Below are 27,011 nucleotides of genomic sequence, written 5' to 3'. Positions count from 1 at the left end.
TGATTGATAAAGAATTGACAATTGACAATTATATCCTTCTTCTATTAATTGTTCTCTTGGTTTGGTTGTAAATTCCCCTTGATAATTGGTTGAAATTACCTATTAGAAAATCATTTTATCTGCTATTTCTCTTCTATAACGTACTTTTCCAGCTGAGATTCATAAAGGTATTTTTAGGTATACTCTGGGCAGTGGTGGGATTCAAATTTTTTTACTACCGGTTCTGTGGGCATAGCTTGGTGGGCATGGCATGGCTTCTTGGGCATGGCTTCTTGGGCATGGCTTCTTGGGCATGGCTTCTTGGGCATGGCTTCTTGGGCATGGCAGGGGAAGGATACTGTAAAATCTTCATTCCCACCCCACTCCAGGGGAAGGATACTGCAAAATCCCATTCCCTCCCCACCCCACTAACCTGCTTTCCAGCTCCGTTCTCCTGTGCAGGGTAACAAAAGAAGACCCAGCTAATCAGCTGGGACTCAGGAGGCACAGAATAGATGGGGGTGGGGCCAATCAGAGGTGGTATTTGCTGGTTCTCCAAACTACTCAAGATTTCTGCTACCGGTTCTCCAGAACTGGTTAGAACCTGCTGAATACCACCTCTGACTCTAAGTTTATATATATTCCATATTCTCAATATGGCACTTCTAATAAAAAATGTAAAGTCCAGGTTAATTTTAATTTAAACATATCATAAATATCCATGCCATCCAAACCTCAGTTCTTTATCTTTTAACTCTTGTTTCTCAGCAACATCCATTATTTCATCCAGACCAAACAAGAAGCAAAATACAATTTCAAATAATAATAACACTTAGATTTATATACCACTTTACAGTGCTTTACAACCCTCTCTAAGCAGTTTATAGTCAGCATATTGCCCCCAATAATTTGGGTCCTAATTTTACCCCCCTCGGAAGGATGGAAGGCTGAGTCTACCTTGAGCCTGGTGAGATTCGAACTGCCAAATTGCAGGCAACCGGCAGTCAGCAGAAGTAGCCTGCATTATTGCACTTTAACCACTCCACCAGTGTGGCTCTGGTAATCTGGTAAACCTTCCTTTTTTGTTTGCATCTGGTAACACTTAATATTGAACTGTATTTTTATTCCCTTGCTGTACAAAATGTAGATATGTTATTTTGCCATAATTTAAATGGTACATATATTTTCAAAACAGGTATTGTCTAAAACAAAAACATCATTCTTGGCAAAGTATTCATTTGTATCATAGAAATTCTCCCTAGCATTGATTATTTTAATGTCTCCTGTCTTAACATGTCCTTCTTCATCCCTGTCTTCACATAATTATTTTGAAATAACATACAATTCATATTTGTCAAAGTAATATCCAAGTATTTTACCTTTCCTCTCAATATTAAAACCAGTTTTTGCCATCAGTTCTAATTGATCTAATTTCATATTTTTTGTTACTATCTTTCGCTTCTGATATTAATCTTGAGTCCTGCTAATATATAAAATCCATTTAATTATACCATTAGTTTCTATTTCTTCTAGTGGTTATTCTGAAATTAACAATAGATCGTTAAGAAGTGCCCTTAACTAATACATTTCTTTTTAAATCTTAACTCCTATAATTTCCTGATCTTTTATTAGTTATAAATGTATAGGTCGCCTATTTTATCTCAAGGTAAATCTTGCCTTATAAGAAGCAAAATGGACAAAAATAGAGATAGTGGACATGCTTTTGTTTCTTTTTGAAATTCATGAGGTTTTATTAGTTTTGATTAACATTTATTTGTGCTTTCTGAGAAATATAAATCAAACTTACCTATTAAAATTATCTCCAAGGTTTATATGTTCCAGAATTTTTTTTAAAAATGAATTGAAATTATCAAAGGCCTTTGCATCTAAGAATATGAATGTATGTTGTTTTCATTATGTTACCTCAAGTATTCCAGAATATTAAAACATTTATAATATTATTATCAATTATACTACTATAATAGATTCACCTCACAGCAAGATGGGTGGAAAACAGATTTAATAAATAAACAATCACATAGTTTAAACCCACATTGATCTTTCTGAATAAAATTCTGTAAAATTATTTTCAATGTTTCAGTCAAAATTGTGGTAAACAGTTTGTAATCATTATTTAATAAACAGATTGGTCGACCAACCTCATCCCTTCTTCTAATGTTATATTAGCCTTTTTCCAATTATCAGGAATCTTTCCACTCTGCAGAATAGTATTTATGATTTGCTGTTAAGGTTCAATAAGTTCATTTGCAAAACATTTATGGTATACCAGCAATCCATCTGGACTCACCTAAAACCTTTCCTGATTTAGATTATTTTAAAATTAGCTACAAACAACTTATTTGTTGTTATAAGTCCATTCAAAAGTTGTCTGATAGTAATTTTTGGCAAATTCTATTAGCAGTCCTCCATTTTTCCAAAAAAATGTCTTAACCTTTGTATAATGTAGCATAGTAAGATGAAACAATTTTCTCATATTCATATTACCTATTATGACATTCCCATCTCGTAACTTTAATATGACTTTTTTTCTTTTTGCTTTCACAACTTGTATGTATTGCAAATTCAAAATTTCTTTGTATTGCACAGTTCATTTTTGTTTTCATCTCTCTAACTTAAACATAGATAATTGTCTCTGTAAAAGCTTAACTTGGTAAATTATAGCTGTCATCCCTGGATAATTTTTTTAAAAATTTTTAATCTCCTCTAAAATCATCTACATTTTCTGTTTTCAAATGTACTATTGTGTTATATAAATTAAAATATCCTCTCGGAAAAGCTTTACTTGAATCCCAAATCAGGTAACTGCTTTATTATTTATCTGGTTTAATCCCTGTTTATTTGGGTGTGGATCAGAGGTGGGATTCAGCAGGTTCTGACCAGTTCTGGCGAACCGGTAGCGAAAATTTTGAGTAGTTCATAGAACTGGCAAATCCCACCTCTGACTGGAGATTTTACAGTATTCTTCCCCTGCCACGCCCACCAAGCCATGCCCACAGAACCGGTAGCAAAAAAATTTGAATCCCACCACTGATGTGGATTGCTGGCAAGGAAATGTTCTATCTTTTTATTTCCTTTTCAAAAAATTTTATTGTATCTTTTTAATGGTAAGCATTGCTTATGTGCCTGTTGATGGCTAAGTTATCTAAGTGCCAAGCTTTCAGGATTTTTGGATGTAGCTTGGTCTAGGATGCTCCCAAGTTTACAGTTGAAACCATAGTTAAGTTTGTCCATGTGTGTGAAATTCTATCACTGAAGATGTTACCCAGCTAGGTAATAAAACATCTGCAAGAAAAGAACCAAACCCAGAGAGTATCAAGGGATCTATAGTTCAACCCTGAACTACATATCTTTTCATATCTTGGTACAATCTGCTCTGCTGGGTATTTGGGACTCAGTTTCAACAGAACTGTGAAGAATATATATCTTAGCAATATGCAAACCCACCAAGCTATTTAATTCAATGTATTTTTTAATAGATACACTAATGTGATAATGGCATACATGAACTTTGCATATGTGTTACAAAGACTTACATGCTAATGTGGATGTCCCATTTACTCTAAACCAAGCCTGTACCTCAATTCCCAAACTTCCAAGTTCCACCTTTCTTCTAAAGTCCAAACTTCAGGAAAATAGACAAAACTACATTGGGGAAGGAATAAACTATAATACCCATTGCTGTGCAATCTTCATGGTTCCCTGCTAATTTGTACCCAACATATCTTCATATCACCTAAGGGAAATCAGCTGTAGAAGGTAATTACTTTGCTCGTTATGCTTAGGGTTTATTCAGATGAATGCTGTTGGCCATTTTGAGGCATTGAATACTGATCTATATGGCTTCTTGGCCTGATAGCAGAGTGTTGGTGCAGTGTCTTGAATGAGAAGACTACCACTGCCAGGGGCCACTGTGATTTTACTCTGGAGGAAATCTTAGATTAACACAGGAATAACCTGCTTCAGTGGCCCTCTCCCAGTGTTCTTAAATGGCAGCCATTCACAGAGAAAAGACAAAGCTAATGAAGGGATTTCTCCCCTACCCCGGTCTTCTATCACCATTAGTTATCACTTAAATTTGCTCAACCATATTTCTTTTTTGCTTTCTCTGAGTAGAACAGAATATTATTGAATACACAAATCACTTTACAGCATGGTTTAACTGTAAAGCAAGCCAAACATTATTTTTTGCTGCATCATCAAACAAATCAACTCAGAAGTCTCATGAGGCACAATTGACCAGGTTAAAATCTTATTTTTGGACAACCTAGTTGTCTGAAAAAAAAAAACAGTAATGTGTGAAAGGTAGAAGGAAAAAGAAAAAGGGGACGACAGTAGCAAGGTGAACAGACTTTGTCATGGTGGTGATGAATGGATTGAAAAACCAGGTTAGGGAAAGATTGTCATGGGGGAATTCTATCTATGTGGTTACTGTGAGGCAACACCAACTTGATGGCACATAATTAATGACAAGATGGTCAAAGGCTGTGTCCCAGTATCCTGTTTTTCACTCTACAATCATTCCAATGGTTAGAAGATTCTTTTTATTTCCTCATTCTTCTTAAATTCCAAGGAGTACCTCACAGTGATGGAAAGACATATGACACCCAACAGTTATTTCTCCAGCAATGAAGTAAGCCTCAAGAAACCACCAAAATACATTCCAGGTGGATTGATTATTCAGGCCCTTGAGACTAAAGACAAACAAAAGCCTGTTTTTTTCCTGGTTTTTTTTTTTTCTGAGAAAGAAAACGTTTGAGAAAGTGCAAGGTAGATTTGGCACAGGGTTGATCTTGACTTCAAGAGTCTTTTCTTGACAAGCCCCTTCTCTGATTTTATAATCTATGGAGATTCTCAGTCATCTAGGTCAGGGGTGTCCAACCTTGGCAACTTTAAGACTTGTGGACTTCAACTCCCAGAATTCCTCAGCCAGCTTTGCTGGCTGAGGAATTCTGGGAGTTGAAGTCCACAAGTCTTAAAGTTGCCAAGGTTGGACACCCCTGATAGGTTATGGTTGTCCCCAAGGTGCTTTTTCAAGAGACAACTGGACTTCTCTGAAGCAGCTTCTTGGACGAGAAGCGAAACAACTTCAAAGAAAAACAAGGAAGTCTACCTTTGGGATATGACGGATATGTACTGTAGTGTATAGGGATAAATCCCCTTTTCCATCACTTAGTCCAGACATCCTCCGACAGCTACCAGGCGCCGCTTTAGCCTCGCGGGTCTCCCCATCAGCGCGGCTCCAGTGAGTTCAGGAACTAGGGAAGGAGTGAGGCCATAGCCCCCCAAATCTCCCGCCCGTGCCGGTATCTTTCCAGGAGCGAAAGCGCGGATTCTCCGCGAGGGGAGTTGCCCCTCGTTTACATACTTACTTCGCTCCGCAAATGATTTCCATCCGAATTCGCGTTAATCTCCCTCTCGGCCAAGTTGGACAGTATTCAAATAGGGATTGGCAGGGTGGGTTTTCTCCTTTTCCTCGTCCGAACTTGCGGGAGTGGCGAGGACTACCTACCCGCGGAAAGGGCCGTTGCCTAAAAGGCGCATTGGGTTCCGAGGGTCTCTCTAGAAAGCGCGCTGGAATCGAATTCAGACCGGTGCGTGGTGGTGGCTGGGGAGGGGGGGAGGAGAGGTAACTCCATTAACGGCGCGGTCTTTCCCACCTTCCGCCCCCCAAAGTAAACCGAGCACTCCGCGGTGGTTTCTTTCAACGATAACCCCCCCCACACACACTTTGAACAGAGAGGTGAAGGGGCGCCTCAGCGAGAGGAGCGAAATAGATTTGGGGCGCACTTTCTTCTCCGCCCTCCTACACCCCCCACCCCCTTTCCGCAGCAATTTCTGCTGCTTGCAGAAAAGGCTTCGGCGTTGAAGTCTTGAGAGGCTGGTAGGTAGGGCGGCAGTGCAGACCGCAAAAAAAATTACACCCTCCTCAACCCTCTTCCCAGCCCATTTGGAAGAGGAGACCGAACCTCTTAGTGACCTATGTGAACATTTGCAGAAAGATTAAACAACAACAAAACAGTTCGTAGCGCTGGGAACTTCGGGCCAGAAGCTTTTTCCTTGGTAACCTGCTGCTATTGACTCAAATGCAGAGCTCCCTCCGTCCACGCGAAAAGGGAGAATTCTCTTCAGGTTCGCGCTGATACACGCGTTGGCTCTTGTCCCTTTTCCTCCACGATCCGCCAGAAGCAGTGGAGGCGGAAGATACATGTACACAAAAATAAAATAAACAAGAATGGAAAAGGCGGCAGCGAGGGAGATTTTGCACCATCCATCTCCCGCAAGGTGCATTTAAGGTTAATTTGCTTCTATTGGGTGGGAAAAGACAGGCGGCGGGTGGGGTGGGAGGAAGAATGATAGAAGCCTCTTAGGAACCCATCCAGATTGAACTCTTTTCCACACACACACACACGTGTTCTTAATTTAGCATTTTATTTGTGTTTCTTTTTTTTTTTTTCCAAAGGCAGATTAGAATTAGAATTAGACATCTTTTTAAAAATCTCTCCAGGGTAAACCAATGATTAATGACCAAGGTCTTAGAAGTATAATTTCCTGAGGAGTTTCAGATAATCCAAGACGGTACTTAAAAGTGCATAATAATAATAATAATATTAAAAGAAAGGCGGAGAAAGAAGGAAACGAAGAGGGGGAATAGAGTACCAATTCTCTCCCCAAGCTCCTGTGTGATTTGGTTTAGTCCAGCTGCAGCAGCTGGGAGGAGGGAATACAGAGACTGTCCATACATTCGGATTTTTCCCTCCTAGAGAAAAAAACAACCACCACCCCGCCTTATTGTATTAATCTTATGCATGTACATAAAATTAAACAAGGGCCATCCTCCAGAACCCTCAAGCCGGATACTTCCCTTTTCCTCCTCCGTTAGATTCTTCCACTGATCAAAGAAAGGAGGAGGGGGGTTTAAAAAGGAAGAGGAATCCAGACCAATCACCCACCTCCCTCTCCCCCTCCCCTCCTCCTGTCCCCTCCTTCTCTTCCAAGCGAATCGGGCCCCCAGCTCCTGTTTGACATGCAATCCTCTTTCGGTTGGGACAAACCGGCATGCCGCTGCAGCTTTAAACGGAATTGGGGGAAATTGGGGATTTTTGCTCTCATGACGGTGGAAGTGAGCTATTGGAGCCGGATTTTACTGCTCTCGGTGGGGGTTTTGGCAACAACAGCCACCGGTAAGTGGGGTTCGAGGAAGACGGTTAAGTTTGGGGTGGGTGGGTGGGAAAAGCTTCTGGGGTGGCCGTAAATGTGTGCGCCGGGGCTGACCATATCTCTCCTTCCCCACGACCGAAGGATGGATGACCCATCATTTTTTTTTAATTCTACTCTTTATGTGCATTTTTCTTCAAGGGAGAGAGCGGTGGGATTGAGAATCCGGGGGTCTTTTTTTTTGTTTGTTTGTTTAAAGGAAGCTGCGTGAGCTTTCTTGGCAGTTTTTAGTACATTTTTTGCTTCTCATCCAGACTTAAAGTTTGCAAGGATAGGACATCGGAGCAACAATTTTCAAAATGTTCAAAGAGTAATTTATTTCCCAGGAAAGGAGGGTGAAGAATGGATGCATCCCCTCTTCAGAATATCGTCTGTAGAATTGGTTCTTTATTTTTCCTTTGGGCTGGCAATTTGCGTAACTGGAGAAAAACATATCAAGAAGATAAAACCTCTGGATGTCTTTAGATTTTCCTTCTCAAACAAAAGATACTCGAGAAAGCTCTAATTTTTGGGAGGGCTGTGAAAGTGATACAACATATTCCAGACATCTTCACACAAACCAGCTCTCCCCCCCCCTTTTTTTTTTTTTTACTTAGAATAGAATTAAGGCCTTGATTTTTCTAATAATTTTCCACCTCCAGAATAGGTTAAAAGGGAAGTGGGGGTTTTCTTCTACATTCCTTGCTGCAGAAGCTGGCAAAGGCTGAAGTTTGATTTCTTTGACAAGTGATATTGAGGGAAGGAAGAAGGGACAGTTGGTTTCTCCTAAAGGGTGATTTTATACCTGCAAGAGATTGGACTGAGTAGAATTTCTTGACAGATGGATGCATTGGGGGAATCTTTCTTCACAATAGTGGGAGACTCTTTGACTTTTCTGCACCTTTCTAAAGTGATTTTAGGTCACAGTGCTGAACATAAAAATGTGAAGGAACTGGAGCCCCACTTGATGCAGTGTGTTTTTACTTCATTGTAAGGGGAGATTGGATGCCATGTGTGGATCTATTTTTACACATCATTAGGTCAACTTTGTGGCTGGACTGAAAAACAAATGAGCTCTTTCTTCCTGGGAGAGTCCTTCCCAGAAGACTTGGGTTGACAATCAGCTGTTTGTTTGGGATTATCTTTGGGAAGCTCTCATTGGAAGGTAGAGAGGAGAGCAATGAACTCAACTAAGGACAGAATCTTCTTTTTGACCTCGTGTCTATTTTCTTGCTTTTTGGGGTGTCTGGGCTTATTAAGAGAGGAAGCAATCAAAATCTCTGCATCCTACAAGTGGGGTGCTAATTAGATGCAGTTAATGGAAAGTTTCTTCAATTTGCCTTCTCACCCTCTTTTGCTTCATAGTTTCTCCATTTGTGGAGAATCCAGTTTTAATTTCTTTGGGCACTTTATTATGCTCTGTTTTGTCAAATGCTCCTGAAACTTTTTTTTTTTTTTTTTGCAAAATATTTGGATTGTTGCATTTTATTACTTTGATTACCTACTTTATTATTCTCTAACACCAAGCCACCCATCATTTCCAACTGTGTATCTCTGCTTCCTTTGGGGTGATCAGATTTAGAATTCAATATCAGATGGAGAATACCAAAGTCCATTTTGATGGACTTCATTTGGGCTGGTGGGTTGTAACTGTGTAGATCTTCATTCTCCTCTAAAAGTCTCATTTTGCTAAAAAGTGATTATTTGAAGCTTGATTTTCATTCATTTTAATTTTTTCCCTATTTTTAAGGATGGACAAAACAAGGCATTCTAAGTTTTTAAATAAGTCTTCCAAGCAATTTCTCCCTTCTGTTGAAAATAATGCAGTGATTGTTTCATACTTGACTGACTGCTAGTTTGATAAACCTATTTCTGTTAGTCTAGTGTAGGTTTTCTTTTAGGCCTTTGGTAAAATGTCAGGTTGGTTTTGCTATATTGGAGCAATAACTGAGACCTCACTCATTGATTATAGGATGCTTGCTTCACCTGCTTTTCTCTGGAGACCCTCCCCCATTATTAGAGAGTAATGACCATGACTGTCCAAAGTGTGGCACTACAGGTGTGTGAATAATGCTAGCAGAAAAATAGTGGTTACATGTATTAAATGGATGTATCTAAATGTATCTCAAAACTCAGTCACCTTGCTAGTATCACATTAATCTGTTTCATCTAATTGGTGACATTTCTCAGTAATTCCAATTGTACATTGAAAATGGGACAGAAAGGTAGAATACTGTAAATTTTTTTAAAAAATACAGATACTGCATTTTCTAGATGAAATTGTGAGTCTCATCAGATATGTAGACTGTTTATTATCAGTGGGCAAATAATAAGTTTTTTTTATCTCATAAATAGTATTTCTCTTATCAAAGGAAAAGGCAATTTCTGTTTCTTTAGATTCTTTAATATTGTAAAATACAATATATTTTTTTAAAAATAAAGCCATGAAGGGGCAGTGCTTTTTATTGAACTGATGTTCTAGCTCTGTCTCTGACCCTATGAAAATCTATTTTCCTTGCTGCAGCTTATCCCTTCAAATCATTATAAATGGAGCAGGATTGTTGTCTCTAACGATATTATTATTTGTTACACAGCTGCTTTAAATGGATAGGAATCCAAAGCAAACCTATTACTTTCATTGAGTCTGCTCTTTTTTTTTTTTTTCTAACAATAGTCCTGTGAGGTAGTCTGATAGAATAGTGTGCAGCTCTGGAATCAAAATGGGTAAAATTAGTCTGCCTGAGACACATGATTCTTTGATCCTTGTGGATATTTGAAGGGCCATTCAGCCAGCCTAATGAGCTTTTTGGGGTGTCTGGTGTGGGTTTGACTTGGTGTGATAAGGTAAATGTATTAGATATGATGAAGAATGGGTTGGGTCCTCATTTATTTTTAACTATGATTTGTTGAACATGTTATTGTTGGGTGGTTCCCTTATTGCATTAAACCACAAACAATCTAGAACTTACAGTGATTGGGTTCATACTGCATATTACACCAGAATCAACAATAATGCTATGATTTAACAGGACAATCAACTGGATCCCTTTCTAAATAAATTTTATATTGTTAGTCTTTGCTAAATAAACTGGGATCTTTGCTATTGGGTACTTTGCTATTGGGTACTTTGCTATTGGGTACTTTGCTATTGGGTACTTTGCTATTGGGTACTTTGCTATTGGGTACTGAGTTTCTGTGCAGAGTTGAATTAACTGAAATAGAATAATCCCAGGAAGAAGTTTTCTATGGTTTATCGATACCTCCCCCTTTTTTTGCATCTGAACTGAAATGAGCCACTTAAAGGAGGATTTGGGTTTATGGTTTGGGATTGGATTTGAGATTGGGATTGGATCTGAGCTACATTTTTTTCCTAGTTTCTGGTAGTGAGTGAAAGGACAGTTAAAACCCTTCTTTTGTAGAATTGACAGAACATGATTTCCTGCATTGTTGGAATATTTATTTTGAGAAGCCCCTTTATAGTCAGTCATCACATTGTAGTATGACGAGAACCAGAAAACTGACAGAGCCTGTGTGCAATACAGCAACTCTGTTTAGCTCTAGACATAGCTAAGAACAGGCAGCCTCAGTGAGATGGGTTGGAGTCCCTCATATGCTCAGCCTCAATTCTGTGCTTAGAAAACCCATTGTTGCATGTGTACATTTAAAGAACAATACAACATTTCAGGGCATTGGGAAAGAAGTTGTTTGTGCCTTATCTCCATCCTAGTTTTTTAATCCTTATGTGACCGATATTGCATGATTAACAGGGAACTGCTAAGCGAAGAAGTGTCTTCTTGTTAGTCCATACCTTCATACCTCCTGTATCTCACTCATCAGGATGATAACCACTTTTCTAATTCTATCTCAATGGCACTTGCTAGTTCTAACTGCAAAATTTATATAGGCTGATGCAGTCCGGAAGTGTTTTAAGTTGTTAGCATCCTTTTTCAAAAGTATGAATAAAGCTTCTTTCTTTGCTTTATTTTTCACGTTCTTTGTCAGAATTTCTCAGTTTCCTGCTTAGGCTTTGGAGCAGGTCCATTTTTGGCATATAACTCTCCACATGCTATCTCAGATGGTCTGTCCTTTAAACCAAAACGGTTACAAATCCGTATGATTGTCTAACTAAAATATTCAACCAAAATATTCAAAGTCAACTCTCAAGTAAACAAATTGCAAATTGGGTTGTAAGGGGAAGAAAAAAATTGCTAAATTTTCCCATTGTTTTGGCCCTTGTGTGCGCCTGTGTGCACGTAAATGCAATGTGGGTTTAATCATAAAATTATTATCCTTTTTTTTTTTAACATACTGTTCGTTGGAATGTGTGGAGACTCTGGATGTGCTTTTTCAAATCCCACAAGCTATGCAGACAACATGCTGATTCTACTGTGTAATAAGTTAGAAAGAGATCTAATTAATTGAATGTTTTCAGTTAGATTGAATCTACTTATTTACATTGTGGAAAAATCATCAGAAATGGCGACAAGCAGTGGGAAAGAAGATTTCTTGCAGGTACTTTTTCTTTTAATTGTATAAGTCCCCTTAATGAGCTTTCTGCCAGTCGAGTACTTTTCAGATGCATTTGACTTAATTATTATCATTGGCCCTGCTGTTTAAGAATTATTGGTGTGTGTGTGTGTGTAAACCAGCACATTGGAGGATATAACAAATAAGGAAGATAACCTTGATGGAGAATTGCAAACTCTGTTACCAAGGCAACAAGGGGTAAAACACAATTTAAGTCCATTACCATCAAAAAACATTTGGAAGCAGCTCAGATTTCTCCCTAATTCACTGAACTATTAGTAGTAGTACTTAGTAGGTGCAAAATACTCAGACTTGTAAGATTTTTTTTATTATAGTAGAAGTAACTTCCTGTGGAGTTGACTCCTTGGTCTGAACTGCCTGGTAAGGCTGGCAGGGGCACATCACATTGAGATGAGAACAGGTCTGGGTATTGTTGGACTAAATGAACCTGGTGATATGCTCTTGAATTCTAAGAGAAATGGGCCCTTTGATTCAGTTTAACAACATGGCACTATTCTGTAGATTTATTAAATCAGCACACTTTTCTCTCTGAGGAATTTGTTTATTTTGATAAGTGGTTAGAGGAAAGTGAGACAATGAGAAAGAAGTATGCAGGCCTAGGGGACACCTCTGTCTGTCTTATATAGATGAGAGATGGAAGTAATCTGAGCTAAAATAAAGGAGGTACCCTCATTCTGAATACATCTTTAACACATTCTTTGGCTCAGTATCTGTAAACAGCAATGGATCATGCCCAGTATTTCCTAGCCGAACCACAGACAACTACAATGATCTAATACATATCGATTTTACAGAAGACAATGTTGAAAAAGCACTACGCAATCTAAAACCATCTCTATCTATTGGACTGGATGGAATATATGCCTACTTCTTAAAAAAGCTATCCACTGCCATAGCAGAACCTCTAAGCATAATTTTTGAAAAATCTTTCAGGACCAGCTCCTTGCCAAACCTATAGTCACAAGCCACATCTTCAAAAAGGGAGACCCCATCCTAGTTGAAAATTACAGACCAATCTCCTTATGCTGCGTCAGCTGTAAAGTCATGGAATCAATTATTAACCAATTCATTATCCTCCACTTAGAGACAAACAACCTACTCTCCAATAAACAATTTGGTTTCAGGAAAAAACTATCCTGTAATCTGCAACTCTTACACTGCAAAAACATATGGACTACACAACTCGATCAGGGCAAAACAATAGACACAATCTACATAGACTTCTGTAAAGCCTTTGATTCAGTGGTACATGACAAACTACTCCTAAAACTAAAATCTTATGGTATATCTGGACACCTGCATAACTTGATAGAAGCATTCCTGTCAAACAGGCAACAAATGGTCAAAATTGGGAGCGTCCTATCAAATTCTATACATGTCAACAGTGGTGTCCCACAAGGCAGTGTTCTAGGACCAACTCTCCTCATACTCTATATAAATGACCTCTGTGATCATATTAAGAGCAACTGCATTTTTTTCGCTGATGATGTAAAGCTATTCAACACCACCGACGATACTGCTACCCTTTAAAAAGACCTTGACTATGTATCAGAATGGTCAAACAAATGACAACTTCAAATCTCAACAGGTAAATGCTCTGTCTTACATATTGGCAAAAAAAATATCAGAAAGTACAAGCTGAATAGTCAAGACCTTGTTGATGATCCAAACTCTGTCAAGGATCTTGGAGTATTCATCTCTAATGATCTAAGTGCTAGAGCCCACTGTAACTACATAGCCAAAGAGACATTAAGAGTTGTTAACCTAATCCTGCATAGCTTTTTCTCTGGTAATATCACACTACTAACTAGAGCATACAAAACATTTGCTAGACCAATACTTGAATACAGCTCATCAGTCTGGAACCTGCATTACATATCTGATATTAGCACAATTGACAAAGTCCAGAAATATTTCACAAGAAGAGTTCTCCACTCCTCTACTCATTACAGAATACCTTATGCCACCAGACTTGAAATTATAGAACTAGAAAACCTTGAATTATGCCCCCTTCGGTCCGATCTAAGTATAGTACATAAAATTATATATTGCAATGTCCTACCTGTCAATGAATACTTCAGCTTCAACCATAACAACACAAGAGCACACAATAGATACAAATCGCACCAAACTTGATTGCAGGAAATACGACTTCAGCAACAGAGTGTCAATGTCTGGAATACTCTTCCTGACTCTGGTTTCTTCCCCTAACCCCAAAAACTTAGACCTTAGACTGTCTACTATTGACCTCACCCCTTTCCTAAGAGGTCTGCGGGGGGGCGTGCATAAGCGCACCAACGTGCCTACTGTCCCTGTCCTATTGTTTTTTTTCTTATATATATCCATATAATGTATTCATAACTAAGTTTAAACTTATACCTGTTATCTTATAATCGCTTGACAAAATAAAATAAATAAAAATAAAAATACATATGCACCCATAGATACCCATCTAAACTCTAGGTAGAACCATATAAAAAAGGAGATAGGAGTTCTATTCTGAAACAATGACCTTGCTTTTTCTTATCTCCCTCTTCCCTTCAGAGACAGTGTCATAGTGCTTCACTAAAATGCAACCACGGATGAAAATTTCAAGTTCATGTTTGTCATGTGTACTAGGGAATTCTGGAAATTGAAGTCCACATATCTTGAAGCTGTTAAAATTAAGGAACAGTTAAGTGTGACATGCCCAATTTTATGACCTTTTTGCCATGGTTGTTAAGCAAATTACCAGTAATTGAATGAATCTGGCTTTGCCTATCAAGAAGCCAACTTTAAAGGCTACAAATGGTGATTGTATGACCCCAGGTTGCTGCAACTCTTTCCTTACTAGTTGCGAAGTGCTTGTATTTTGATCATGTCACCGTGGGGATGCTGTGATGGCCATATGTGTGAAGGCCTGCCATAAGTCATTTCAGTGCTGTCATAACTACAGTCATTAAATGAATGGTAGTAAGTCAGTTACATTTAAACAAATTCATTTATTTAAAAGAATAATATTTAAATATTATTTAAAAATCTTAAAATGTAATTCTGGGGGGCTGACAACAACAAATCATGGCATTTCCATGAAGTACAAACCACATAGGCTGTTTCTCTGAAGATAGAAGTGGGCAATTGGAAACATCTTGAGCAATCCAAATCTACTGATAGGATGTTATACCAGAAGCAAGCAAGAAAAATCAATGTTAGTCGGGAACCGGATTTAGTGTTAGTATTACTTCATAATGCAACAACACTGACCTGGATGACTGAGAACCCCCATAGACAATGAGATTTGCTTTCTTTTAAGAAAAGATAAAAATAAAGTTAAAAAGGCATAGAATATCTGCTTTCTAGATCCAAGCTGACTTTTTAATATAATCAGTTTAAAAACAAATCACATTATATTAATCATCTGGTTTCTCTCTGTCAAAACACTTAAAAGGTATTAAAGCCTTTAAATGTTTGTAATTAACAACTGGGAAAAAGAGGCCCCTGAAGAGCTAGATGAGAGTAGAATTCTTAGTATCCCTCACATTGGCCATACTGTCAGAGATTGCTAGGAGTTGTACTTAAGCCACTGTCTTCTAATATCTAAATGAGATAATACTGAAAAGGTTGTCGGACATGGTGTGAGGCAGTATCGTATAACAAGTGCTTGGGCTCATTTTCTAGGGTGTACCTGGGATTGGAAGGAAACCATTTTCATGTTTTGGCTTCCAGGTGACTATTACGGTTAAGAGAAGAGATAAGCAAAATGACATATCAGATAAATTAAAGTCTTCACTGGGTTCCCTTTATGGATGTCACTACTTTGCCGCAATTTATCCTGATAAAATTCCTACTGAAGAAAAAAGAGGGGGGAAAAAAGAATAGAAAAATTCCTCCTGGCTGAACTGTCAAACTACAAGAATTACCTTAATGAACCATCTAGCAAACTGCTTCTAGCAGCAGGTATCTGGCTGCCTCTCCCTGTGTTGGCATATTGCACTAATCGGGGCATAGCAACCATTCCATGCCATTGGATGCCAGCCAGCCAGCCAATGCCATTGCATGATTTTACATTATGTTGCAAGTGTCAAGATCTAAAAAAAACAACCCAATAATCAGTCACACAAAAAAATTATGATAACCAATTATCAGAAAGGATTTATTTTTTAAAGAATAATTTTTATTAATAGATTTCACATAGCAAAGTACACTGAAATAAAAATATAGCAAAGTAAGTGTAAATTTAAAAAAAGAAAAGGTAGAAAAAAGAAAAAGGGAAAAGACAGAAAGCATCAATGTGTAAGTGTTTGTTTGTGCAAATATAAAAAGAACACTTCGAATCTTTCTTGTTCTTTTCCAGGTTTGCTAATGGAGACATATATAGATAAGAGCTCTCCAAAAGTTTCACCTAGGTGTTATGGAAAACTGTCATTGAAGATTTTTTCCCCTATATCTTCCCAGCATTTTAAAAATCGGAGATAGTGGCCACTGTGATTGTGCTGCAAAACTTTATGCCATGAAATTAATATTATACATCTCCTGAGTCTCAGTTTTTCATGCAGGGCAGGTTCAGAGCAAATAAAAAGGTTCATGATATTTCCAACTGTTTCAAAACAATGTTTATTTTGTTAATTTCTCATTTGAATTGCAAACTAGACATTGAGATACAATGAATAAGTTTGCCCTTTGTAAAGAATGCAATGACAAAGTCAAAGAATTATAATGGAGGGTTTTAGATCTATCCAATTTAATGAGAGTTTGCTAACTTCCTAAATGCTGATAGAGAACAGAAAGATCAGGGTGGGTGCTGGGTACCAAAGGCTAGACTTTTTCAGGTTATCACAATATGGCTAAATTAAGAATTCATTGGTAGAAGCAATTTTAACAATATTTTAAATTGAAACCTAAAAAAATAAAGCATTTCAGTCAGGTGAATAAAGAGGATGGTCTTGAAGGACAGAGGGAAGATCTGCTACCAATGCAATGGTTAAATAAATGAAATTTGAGGCCAGGTCAAGAAAGTAGTTTATGAAATACCACAGATGGTTCCCCATACTTTCTCCTTAAGATAAAAGAGGAACAAAGGGTAGCACATCCAGACTTTCAAGATACTTTAACTATAGCTATAGGTCTGCCGAGTATCTGTTTCACTTGATAGGTCTACCATGCAGTATTTGTGATTCCATGAAACTCCACGAGGAAGGTGCCTGGAGAGGCTATTCTAAACATCTGTTTTGGCTATTGGAAAGAAAGAAAGAAAGAAAAGATAAAAAACTTACATGAGAAAAAAGGTATGTCCAATAGTCCAGGGGTCACCAACCTTTTCGACCTCAGGGACCACCAAACTCATACTTTTAAATCCCGAGGACCACTAATACAAATTTTTTAAAAAAGATAATATCTTTCATGGAAAATTTTTATTTTTATATTAAATATAAATTTATCATCTTCATCATCATTCATCATCTTCAGGCTTGTGTCTTCCGCTCTGTGCTTCTCAGAGTGATGTGAGCTTACAGCTGCTTCTTCCTTTTAACTGCTAGTGGGGTGTGACTTGATTGGGTGGGGGCTTGGCTGTGTTCTGATTGGGTGGGGGGTGTTCTCATTGGTTGGGGTTTTGGCCATGTTCATCATCTTCAGGCTTCTGTCTTCAGCTCTGTGCTTCTCAGAGTGATGTGAGCTTACAGCTGCTTCTTCCTTTTAACTGCTAGTGGGGTGTGACTTGATTGGGTGGGGGCTTGGCTGTGTTCTGATTGGGTGGGGGTGTTCTCATTGGTTGGGGTTTTGGCCATGTTCTGATTGGCTGGAGGTGTGTTCTGTTCAGGTGGGGGCTTGGTTGTGCTCAGGTTGGTCTTAGTTACTGGGGGATTTGAGCTGGTGAGCTGTGATCTTGCTGTTTGGCTTCGAGTTCGTGGTCGTGCTGCATCTTCATGGTGGGGTCAGTTCGCTTCATGTATGGCTCAGAGGGGTTTGAAGTGGGTAGTGATGCAGCTGCAGTGCGGCTTCTAGTCTGTGGTCGGTGTCTCATCTTCTGTGTGGGTGTGAGTCTGCTTTTTACGTGGAAGTATGGTGGTGGCATCTTGTGTGGCCCTCGTGGGTGTGGGTCTGGTGTCATTCATCATGTTAGGTACTCGTCTGTTCATGAGGGCGGGTTTCCAAATGGCTGGTAAGCGGGAGGTGTCATCTCTTTTATTCATGCTGTGTGGGCGTTTTCTATCTCTATGGCTTCTCTGATTATTCTGTTGTTGAAGTGTTCGGTTTTGGCGATAGTTCTGGTATTTTTAAAGTCAGTCTCATGTCCTGTGGCTTTGAGGTGTTGGACCAGGGAAGAGGTCGGTTCTTCTCTTTTGATTGAGTTCTTATGTTCTTCAACGCGTGCACTTATTCTTCTGTTAGTTTGTCCAATGTATGTGGTGGGGCAGGCGGTGCAAGGGATTTTGTATACTCCTTGGTTTTCTAACTCGATTTTGTCTTTAGGGTTTCTTAGGATGGTGGATATTTTTCTGTTTGTGCAGAATGCTGTTTTAATGTTGTGTTTTTGGAGAATCTTGCTGATTTTGTCTGTAGTGCCTTTTATATATGGGAGGAGGGCTTTGCTGCTCTCTTGTTCTCTGTCTTGGATTTTGGTTGGGGTTTCTTTTTGGATTAGGTGGGTAATCTTCTTTCTTTGGAATCCATTGGCTGTTAGTACGTTGGTGAGAGTGTTTAGTTCGGTTTTTAGGTGTTGTTCATCAGCTAAGCATTTTGTTCTGGAGATGAGTGTCTCAGCTACGGAATTGATCTGTGCTGGGTGGTGGTGTGAGAGTGCATGTAGATAGCGGTTTGTATGTGTTTTCTTCTGGTAGATGGTGTGTCCTAGGGAGCCATTGGGTTTTTTGTATACCAAGACATCTAGGAAGGGAAGTTGATTGTTAGCTTCTGTTTCCATGGTGAATTGTATTTTGGGGTGTAGGCTGTTGAGGTGTGTGAGGAAGTTGTTCAGTTTTTCTTTCCCGTGTGGCCAGATTATGAAGGTGTCATCTACGTATCTGAGCCAGAGTTTGGGTTTGTGATCATATTTTTCTAGAGCTTGTGTTTCAAAGTGTTCCATGTAGAGGTTTGCGATGACAGGTGAGAGGGTGATCCCATGGGTGCTCCTTCTATTTGTTTGTATTTTTGTCCGTTGTAGGTGAAGTATGTATTGGATAGACAGTGGTTGGTCAGATCTAGGATGTGCTGGGGGGTTGTATTTGTTTTGGATGGCTGTCAAGGCTTCTTTTATTGGCACTTGGGTGAAGAGGGATATGACATCGAAGCTCACTAGTAGGTCGCTGGGTTGTAAGTTTTGTTTCTTTATGATCTCGATGAACTGGAATGAGTTTCACATGAGTTGATGGATTCTGCATAGGGCTGTAGTTGTTTGGTGAGAAATTTGGCTAGGTTTTGTAGAGGTGAGCCTATGGAGCTGACTATTGGTCTAAGTGGAGTTCCTTCTTTGTGTATCTTGGGGAGACCATAAAGCTTAGGGCATCTGGATGATTTCTCTCTGGGTATGATTCTTTGCTGGATTTCTTCACTGATGGGGAGGCTTTTATTTTGGATCTGGTGGTTTTTTCTAGGTAGGTGGTGGGGTCTGTCTTTAGGGGTTTGTATGTGGGGTCTAGGAGTAGGTTGGTTAACTTGGTTTCGTAGTCAGATGTGTTCATAACACTTATATATATATATATATATATATATATATATATATATATATATATGTATGTATGTATGTATGTATGTATGTATGTATGTATGTATGTTGTTCGGCTTGTTGGGGTATTCTCCCACGTCATTGTAGTTGTTCTTTTAAAGTTGTAGCAACGTTTCAGCAGAATCTCATCTGCCATCATCAGGCTTCTGTATAGTGTTCGTCTGTGAGTCAGAGTTTTACAGTGGTTTCAGATTTAAATTTGAGGCAGCCTATTGCTGTGCCAGAATGATTTTTTCTTCATCCTGATTGGTTGGGAGTCTTGGTCTGTGTTTATTGGTCTCGGAGTTTGCTGTGTTCTGCTTGATTGGTGTCTCTAATATCTTCTGTCTGTTTTTTGGCTCTTTTTGTATCTTGATTGGCTCGCAGCATTGTGTTACTTTATTGGAGGCCTTTAGTGCAGCTTGGCTTCAGGTAAATGGACGGCTATCATTAGTTAGGAAGCTGGGTTTCATCTGGGTGCCTGGTTGGGGTGTGTTTGAGCTGGAGGTATCAGGGGATCTGTTTGTGCCCAGGTGTTTGCCTGGCTTGTGGTGTGGAGATTTTTTTGTTTGTGAGTGCAGGCTTCCAAATGATTGACAGCCTGGTGCAATCATCTCTTCTATTCATGCTTTCTGGTCTTTTTCAATCTCTATGGCTTCTCTGATGATTCTGTGGCTAGGGTTTTCTATAGTGGCTAGGGTTTTGGTGCCATTGAAGTTGATGCTATGACCTGTGGCTTCCATGTGTTGGACTAGTGAGGAAGTGTGTTCTAGCTTTTTGACTGCATTTTTGTGTTCATCCAGGCGGGTACTTATTCTTCTATTGGTCTGTCCAATGTATGTGGCTGGGCATGATGCACAGGGGACTTCATATATGCCTTGGTTTTCCAGGTCAATTTTATCTTTGGGGTTGCTAAGGATGGCTGCTATTTTTCTGTCTGTTTTGAAGGCAGTCTTGATGTGATGTCTGTGTAGTACCTTACTAATTTTGTCTGTAGTACCTTTTATGTAGGGCAGGACAGACCAAGACTCCCAACCAATCAGGATGAAGAAAAAACCATTCTGGCACAGCAATAGGCTGCCCCAAATTTAAATCTGAAACCACTGTAAAACTCTGACTCACAGATGAACACTATACAGAAGCCTGATGATGGCAGATGAGATTCTGCTGAAACGTTGCTACAACTTTAAAAGAACAACTACAATGACGTGGGAAAATACCCGAACAAAGCCGAATGCCATATATGTGTGTGTGTGTGTGTGTGTGTGTGTGTGTATATATAATATAATATAAAAATACTTATTTAATTATAACAAAATTGTAAATGCTTAATCATAACTGTGGGGCAGAGCAAAGGGAAAGGAGGGGCCTCTCTCATTCTTGTCAGGGGGGAAGAGGGAGGATTTTAGAAGCCACATGGTGCCTGGAGGGTGGGAAGATCTGGATGGGAGGAACTGGCTCCCCCTCAAATGGAAGAAAAGCAGAGCCATATCATATCTCCTCCAAGTCAGAGGAAACTTTTCCCTCCTTTGTCAGGTGTGGCTGCCTGGAGTTGGGGGAGGGAAGGAGGGCCGGGCTGGAAGTGCCAATGAAGATGGGCTCCTAATAACCAGGCAACAACCCGCTCTTCGTCCTCCACATAAGAAGAGGACTCCCCGAGGCTCCAGGTTTCTCCCACTGCTTCCAAGCAGAGAAAGTTCCCTTCCTGTGTGGAGGCCGAGGAGTGTGTGTGTCAAGCCCAGAAAAGCTTGAGCTCTCGCCTGCACAAACAAGCTGGTTATTAGGAGCCATCTTCCTCAGTACTCTTTTGGTCTGTGCATTTGGTCTCCCCCCTGCCCCATGCCAAATGAAAGCCAGCCAGGCTTCTCCTTCCCTCCTATCCTTCTCCCTGCTCCCTTCCCACCACTCGATCCTACTTCAGGACAGAGGAGAGCATGCTGGAAACATGAGTTGGCATTTCCAACATATCTTTATCCTGCGCTTGCCCGCAATTCTTCGCGTTCTTCCAGACCTGGTTTGCTGAGGGGGGAGAGCAGCCCTGAGGTCTCTGCTGCCCTCCCCCCCCTCCAGGAAAAGAAAGCGATCAGAAAGAGCTCTCACTGGGGCGACAGAGCAGAGATCGGAAGGCACAGGCAACAGAAAGCAGCGCTTTTCAAAGGCGGCAGCTTCTGTCTTCTCTTGCCTGTGCCTTCCTCAATCTGAGCTCTTTCACCCCAGCAAGCGCTATGTTTCTGCTAGCTTTTCCTGTGCTTTCCCCGGGCAGCGATGGCTGGGGCTGGTGGGGGGGCAGCAGAGCAGAGTGCCGAGAGGGACAAGGAAATTGATGTCGATGCATAGGCCTGGCCTGCGAGGGGGTGGAGGTGAGGGGAAAGGATCCTCTGATCCTCTGGTGTCACCTCCTGCCTCTTCCCTTTGCGCATCAAGGAGGTTGAGTGGCTGCCAGTGATACCCTCAAGGGAAGATGTTGCAAGGGGGAGGCTCAACCCCCGAAGCTTCTCTTCCTCCTCGACAGAAGCGCTCGCATGCAAAGCGCTCACCCCCCCTCTGGCCCCCGACAAGCCACCTCCTTCCCACTGAGCGTGTGAGCATTTCTGGTGAGGAGGAAGAGGGGGTCGAGCCTCCCCCCTCGCAACATCTTCATCTAAGGGCAGCTGCTTCCTGTGGCTCAGGAGGTCCGCACTCTTCCCGCTGCTGCTTGGCCTCCTCGATGCACTGAGGCAGGAGGCAGCAGCCATGACACGGGAGACTACAGGATTGCCCCACATCCCTGCCTCAGCATGCTGAGGCCCACCAAAATTTTGCCACAGCCCACCAGTTGGTGACCGCTTCAATAGTCCATCCCTATTAATGTACCATCCATACTGTGATGAATTGAAGGCCTTAGAAACTTTGCCCAGCCCATCCAGGCTCTTTCTTCAATTTTATAATTGAGGCTCTTGAGAGAAATTCAAATACTTGACACCATAAAATACTTTGGCACAATGGATATATTAATATTTTAATTGCCAAATGGTATTTTTTGTTTAATTTGTGTACTAATATTGGGGAGATTTATTTAGTTTCCTTCCACATCATTTCTTCATCTGGACGCAAAAGGCATATTCAGCTAATAATGCTGTAAATTGCTTGATTATTATTAATCTTGAGCAATAATAAAATATGTGCTTTCATTTTTGTATTAACACTGGTAATTGTAACTGTCAAAATCTCTCCGCCCTTGTTGCTTTTACTATTCCTAATGCTTTAGAGATACACGCATGCAGGTGCAATAATCAAGGGCCACCTGGTCTCTTGGTTATTCCATCTGCCAACTGAGAAATTCTGACAAGCTTTGTGTGGCTATTTTCCAGTTGTCTCAGAGGTTCAGCAATTCATCAGAACAGGTGCATGGAACACATCTTCACTGATAACTTGGATCACTGATGAGAATATTACAGAGCCATTTGTGAGGAGATTTCTTTTTAATGTGAAATATATCTTGCACTAATTCAAATTTAATGTTTTCAGTTTCAGGCTGGGGTAGACAGTCCCAGATCCCAAAACAGCATGTAGTTCTTAAAGACTTTGGATGGGTGTTGTAACCACTTCCAGTTATATTGCCAAATATCACTGGCATAATTGCCAGTGTTGGTTCTTACTACTACTAGCTGAGGGAGCAAATAATATGAGAACAATTGTTAGGATATACATATGGATTAGAACTTTGAGGAGAGCAAGCAAAATAAATGAAGAGGTTAGGGCATACAGGTCTCATCCAATTCTCTCAGTTTCCAAACTTGACAGAATTGTTTCACCTATTGTGACTTGGATACCAAGTACACAACTAGAACTCCAAAATGATTTACAAGCTGTCTGAAAGTATCCAGTAACAGGTTCATTGTAAATGTTGGAAAATCTGTCAAACAAATAAAGCTGCAATAAATATTCAACCTGTCTCTGTGCGTTACACTATACAAGCAAGCAGCAATCTATTCCATTTTCTGACTTTTGAAATTATTATAGTCAAATATCGTGTCTGTTTAAATATGTACATCTTTAAATTATTAAATTAAATTATTAGCCTACTTCCTTAAAAAACCTATCCACTGCCATAGCCGAACCTCTAAGCATAATCTTTGAAAAATCCTTCAGGACGAGCTCCTTGCCTAACCTATGGTCACTAGCCACAGTCATCCCCATCTTCAAAAAGGGAGACCCCAGCCTAGTTGAAAATTACAGACCAATCTGTTCATGATGCACCACCTGTAAAGTCACGGAATCAATTATTAACCAATCCATTATCTTAGAGACAAACAACCTATTCTCTAACAATTTGGTTTCAGAAAAAAACTATCCTGTAATATGCAACTCTTACACTGCAAAAACATATGGACTACACAACTTGATCAGGGCAAAGCAATAGATGCAATTTACATAGACTTCTGTAAAGCCTTTGATTCAGTGGTACATGACAAACTACTCCTAAAACTAAAATCTTATGGTATATCTGGACACCTGCTTAAAATGGATAAAAAATAGATAAAGAAAATATATTGTTATTTACTGCGTATTAAACTTGAAAATGAGCAGGTAAAGGAGACAATGATTGTTTGGGCTAAAAATTTTGGATATGCAATAGAACTAGACAAATGGCAGAAACTGGGATAAAAATGTTAAATTGACTATGTCAACTGCAAAAAATAAAATATGTATAAAATGTTTTACAGATGGCACTTTGTGCCAACAAGATTGGTGAAAATGTATAAGGATAGATCCGCTAAATGGTATAAATGTAATAAAAACAACTGGTTCATACTACCATATGTGGTGGACATGTCCATGGTGTAAATGTAATCAAAACAACTAGTTCATACTACCATATGTGGTGGACATGTCCACAAGCTAAAAAATATTGGACAAAAATATATACCTGGCTGTAAAAAGTGATAAAGCAGCATATAGACATGAAACCAGGAATATTCTTATTGGGCATTCTACCGGTAAGATATGATAAAGGGACTATATACTGTACTTGATTTCATATGTACTAACCACAGCTAGAATCGTATATGCTCAACAATGGAAGTATGATGAGATTCCAACAGATGAGAACGTAATTAAGAAAATACTAGAATGTGCAGAAATTGATAGACTAAATGCTTACTATTAAGGACAAAGAAGGAACTAAATACTCTTTGACATGGCTAGACAATTTATCGATGGCTAGACAATAAAAACAGAAGTTAGAAAGAAAGGGACATAAAAAGGATAAATGTTAAAATGGAAATTTGTTAAAATGGACAAACAAAATATTATTGTTAGTACACTATTAATGTTATTGTGATAAATGTCATTGTAAACATCTTGATTATGATCTCCTAAAAACAATTGTACCCAGAACACACTGTTTGATTGAAATGAAATGTTTATATATCATATTAATAAAACAAATAAAACTTTTTTTAAAAAAATAACATGGATTAGATTCATTACTTGAGAAATGAATCCATTGAAAGATTTTATTCTAAATCTTTTGGACACTTCCAAGAACATATTAAAAAGAAATGAGATTTCCTTTGATGGTTATGTAAACAATCCAAGAGTAAATTAATTCTTATTTGTCATGTCATGTATGCAGGCAGATGCCTAACTAAATATTTTCAGGCTATTTCAATGTTCAGAATAGCAATTATATTCTAAAATTGTGGAACCTGACCAGTGATGGGATTCAAATATTGTTGCCACCGGTTCGGTGGGTGTGGCTTGGTGGGCACACTTTGCGCAGGCGCAGAGGCATTCTAACTCGCCTCCTGCAAGCCTGCATGATCCTGGTCACTTCAGCAGCTGCCACACGGCACTCTTCTGTGCCGCACAAAGCAGCTGCGCTTCAAATTCAGAGGATAAAGGTGAGTATGGGAGCCTGGGCATGTGGGTGGGCCCAACAGCAGGGCAGTGGAGAGAACAGTTTTGGTCTCCACTGCTCATCACTCCTACCGGCTCTCCAGAACCGGTCAAATCCCACCACTGAACCTGACTGTTTTTGAAGAGTATTGATTATAAAGGACATGGGAATAACCAATACATTTAGATTGGAAAACTACCCAAATACCAAAAGTGGATTCAAGAAATCTGTAATATATCAATTTTTTAAAGTTTATTTTTTTCTACTAATAAGAAATGATGCAATAAGTTTTCTTCTGAACATAGATTCCATGACATTTTACAAATATAGGCATTTTAATGCACAATAAGATACATTATTATGTATGATATATTTAGGTGCTTTATATTAATTTAGCGTTGGCTCTGTTTAATTTTATATTTTCTCTCATTTTGTCTGTGTTGGTATAATTATTTCATACACAATGTGTAGGATATTTATTTTTAATATTAATATTAATATATATTTTATCTTTTAAAATTGTGATAATATTTTTAAAAAACTGAAAAATGTGATTAGTGAAAAGCTCATACAAACTATTCTGGCTTTACTAAAAGAAGACTAGTATGAAAATGGCCATAGTTATTTCTTTGTCTTCAAATGAGATGTAGGAAGAACAACAAGAAAAGATGAAAGCACTTTAATCAAAGCTATGACATCCATCTTTCTTCCTTGAAAAACAATATGACATGACAGTAAAATCCAAAGATAAATGTAAGCCAGGAAATCCTTCAAAATATTGTTTGTTCAACATATATCTTACAAAAATCAAGTTGAGTCTGTGCTGTTACAGAATCCAACAAGCCAACAAGATTTTTTAAAAATGTATTTCATTAAAAGAACTTGATATACTTTGTCTTTTTATGATTTTAATTTACTATTTAATTTCTCTATGGGGACAATTTTCCAAATGTAATATATTCAGGGATAGTTTTGTTAACCTCTTGATGTAATTCTATTGTTCTTGTACTTCCCATCTGGTAGCTTCTAGTAATACAAACCTTATTAGTTTCTTATGTAATAGTTTTTAATGTTAGTTTAAAAAAGAAAGAAAACATTTAACCTGAGTAAAATGTCATTACTAATAAGATATTCTCATATCCTTTGATGCAGCAAAAAAAAAACATCATTTGAAAAACTGTATTTGAATTACTACCTCAATTGCATCTTTGAATCACAGGCATAACAGAATCTCAAAAATAAACAATGGTTGTCTTGCTATATTTCAACTAATAGCATCATTAAACTCTGAGAAGACAGGAGAAAATCTAGACAGAAGTAAGCAGTGATTTCATTTTAAAGACCAGAATAGTTTTATGATGAAAATTTAACAGATTAACAGATTTGGAAGGGACCTTGTAGGTCATGTAGTCCAACCCCCTGCCCAAGCAGGAGACCCCACACCAGGGCTGTCAAACTCGCAGCCCATGGGCTGGATGTGTCACATGCTGGCCACAGCCACACCCAATTTGGCAAAGGGGAAAGTCACGATACATCACGCGATGCCGCTATGATGCCACGAGTTTGACACCCCTGCCCTACACCATTTCTGATAGATGATAGTCCAGTCTCTTTTTTGAAAGCTTCCAGTGAAATTTAATAAGCTTGGGTGTGTTATAGCTAAAACAATATTTTTGCAGTGTGTATGAGAGAGAAAAAATGGTTTAA

General features: G+C 39.0%; 1 protein-coding gene across 2 annotated transcripts in view; it reads left to right on the top strand.

Moving 5' to 3' along the window:
- The first annotated feature begins 6,888 nt into the window (after nt 1-6,888).
- CSMD2 (CUB and Sushi multiple domains 2) overlaps nt 6,889-27,011 on the top strand; it is a 642,692-nt gene continuing 622,569 nt past the window's right edge. For both annotated transcript variants that reach the window (XM_087970516.1, XM_087970515.1), the window contains exon 1: nt 6,889-7,181. In XM_087970516.1, coding sequence (XP_087826642.1) covers nt 7,025-7,181 — 157 coding nt within the window. In that variant the 5' untranslated portion in view covers nt 6,889-7,024. The remainder of the gene's footprint in view (nt 7,182-27,011) is intronic.

This window comes from Notechis scutatus, chromosome 8 (genome assembly GCF_049901735.1).
Source record: "Notechis scutatus isolate UNSWTSFEM ecotype Mainland chromosome 8, rNotScu1.2, whole genome shotgun sequence".
NCBI lineage: Eukaryota > Metazoa > Chordata > Lepidosauria > Squamata > Elapidae > Notechis > Notechis scutatus.
Note: the sequence above shows the minus strand (reverse complement) of the source record. Positions and strands in the feature narration are given on the sequence as shown.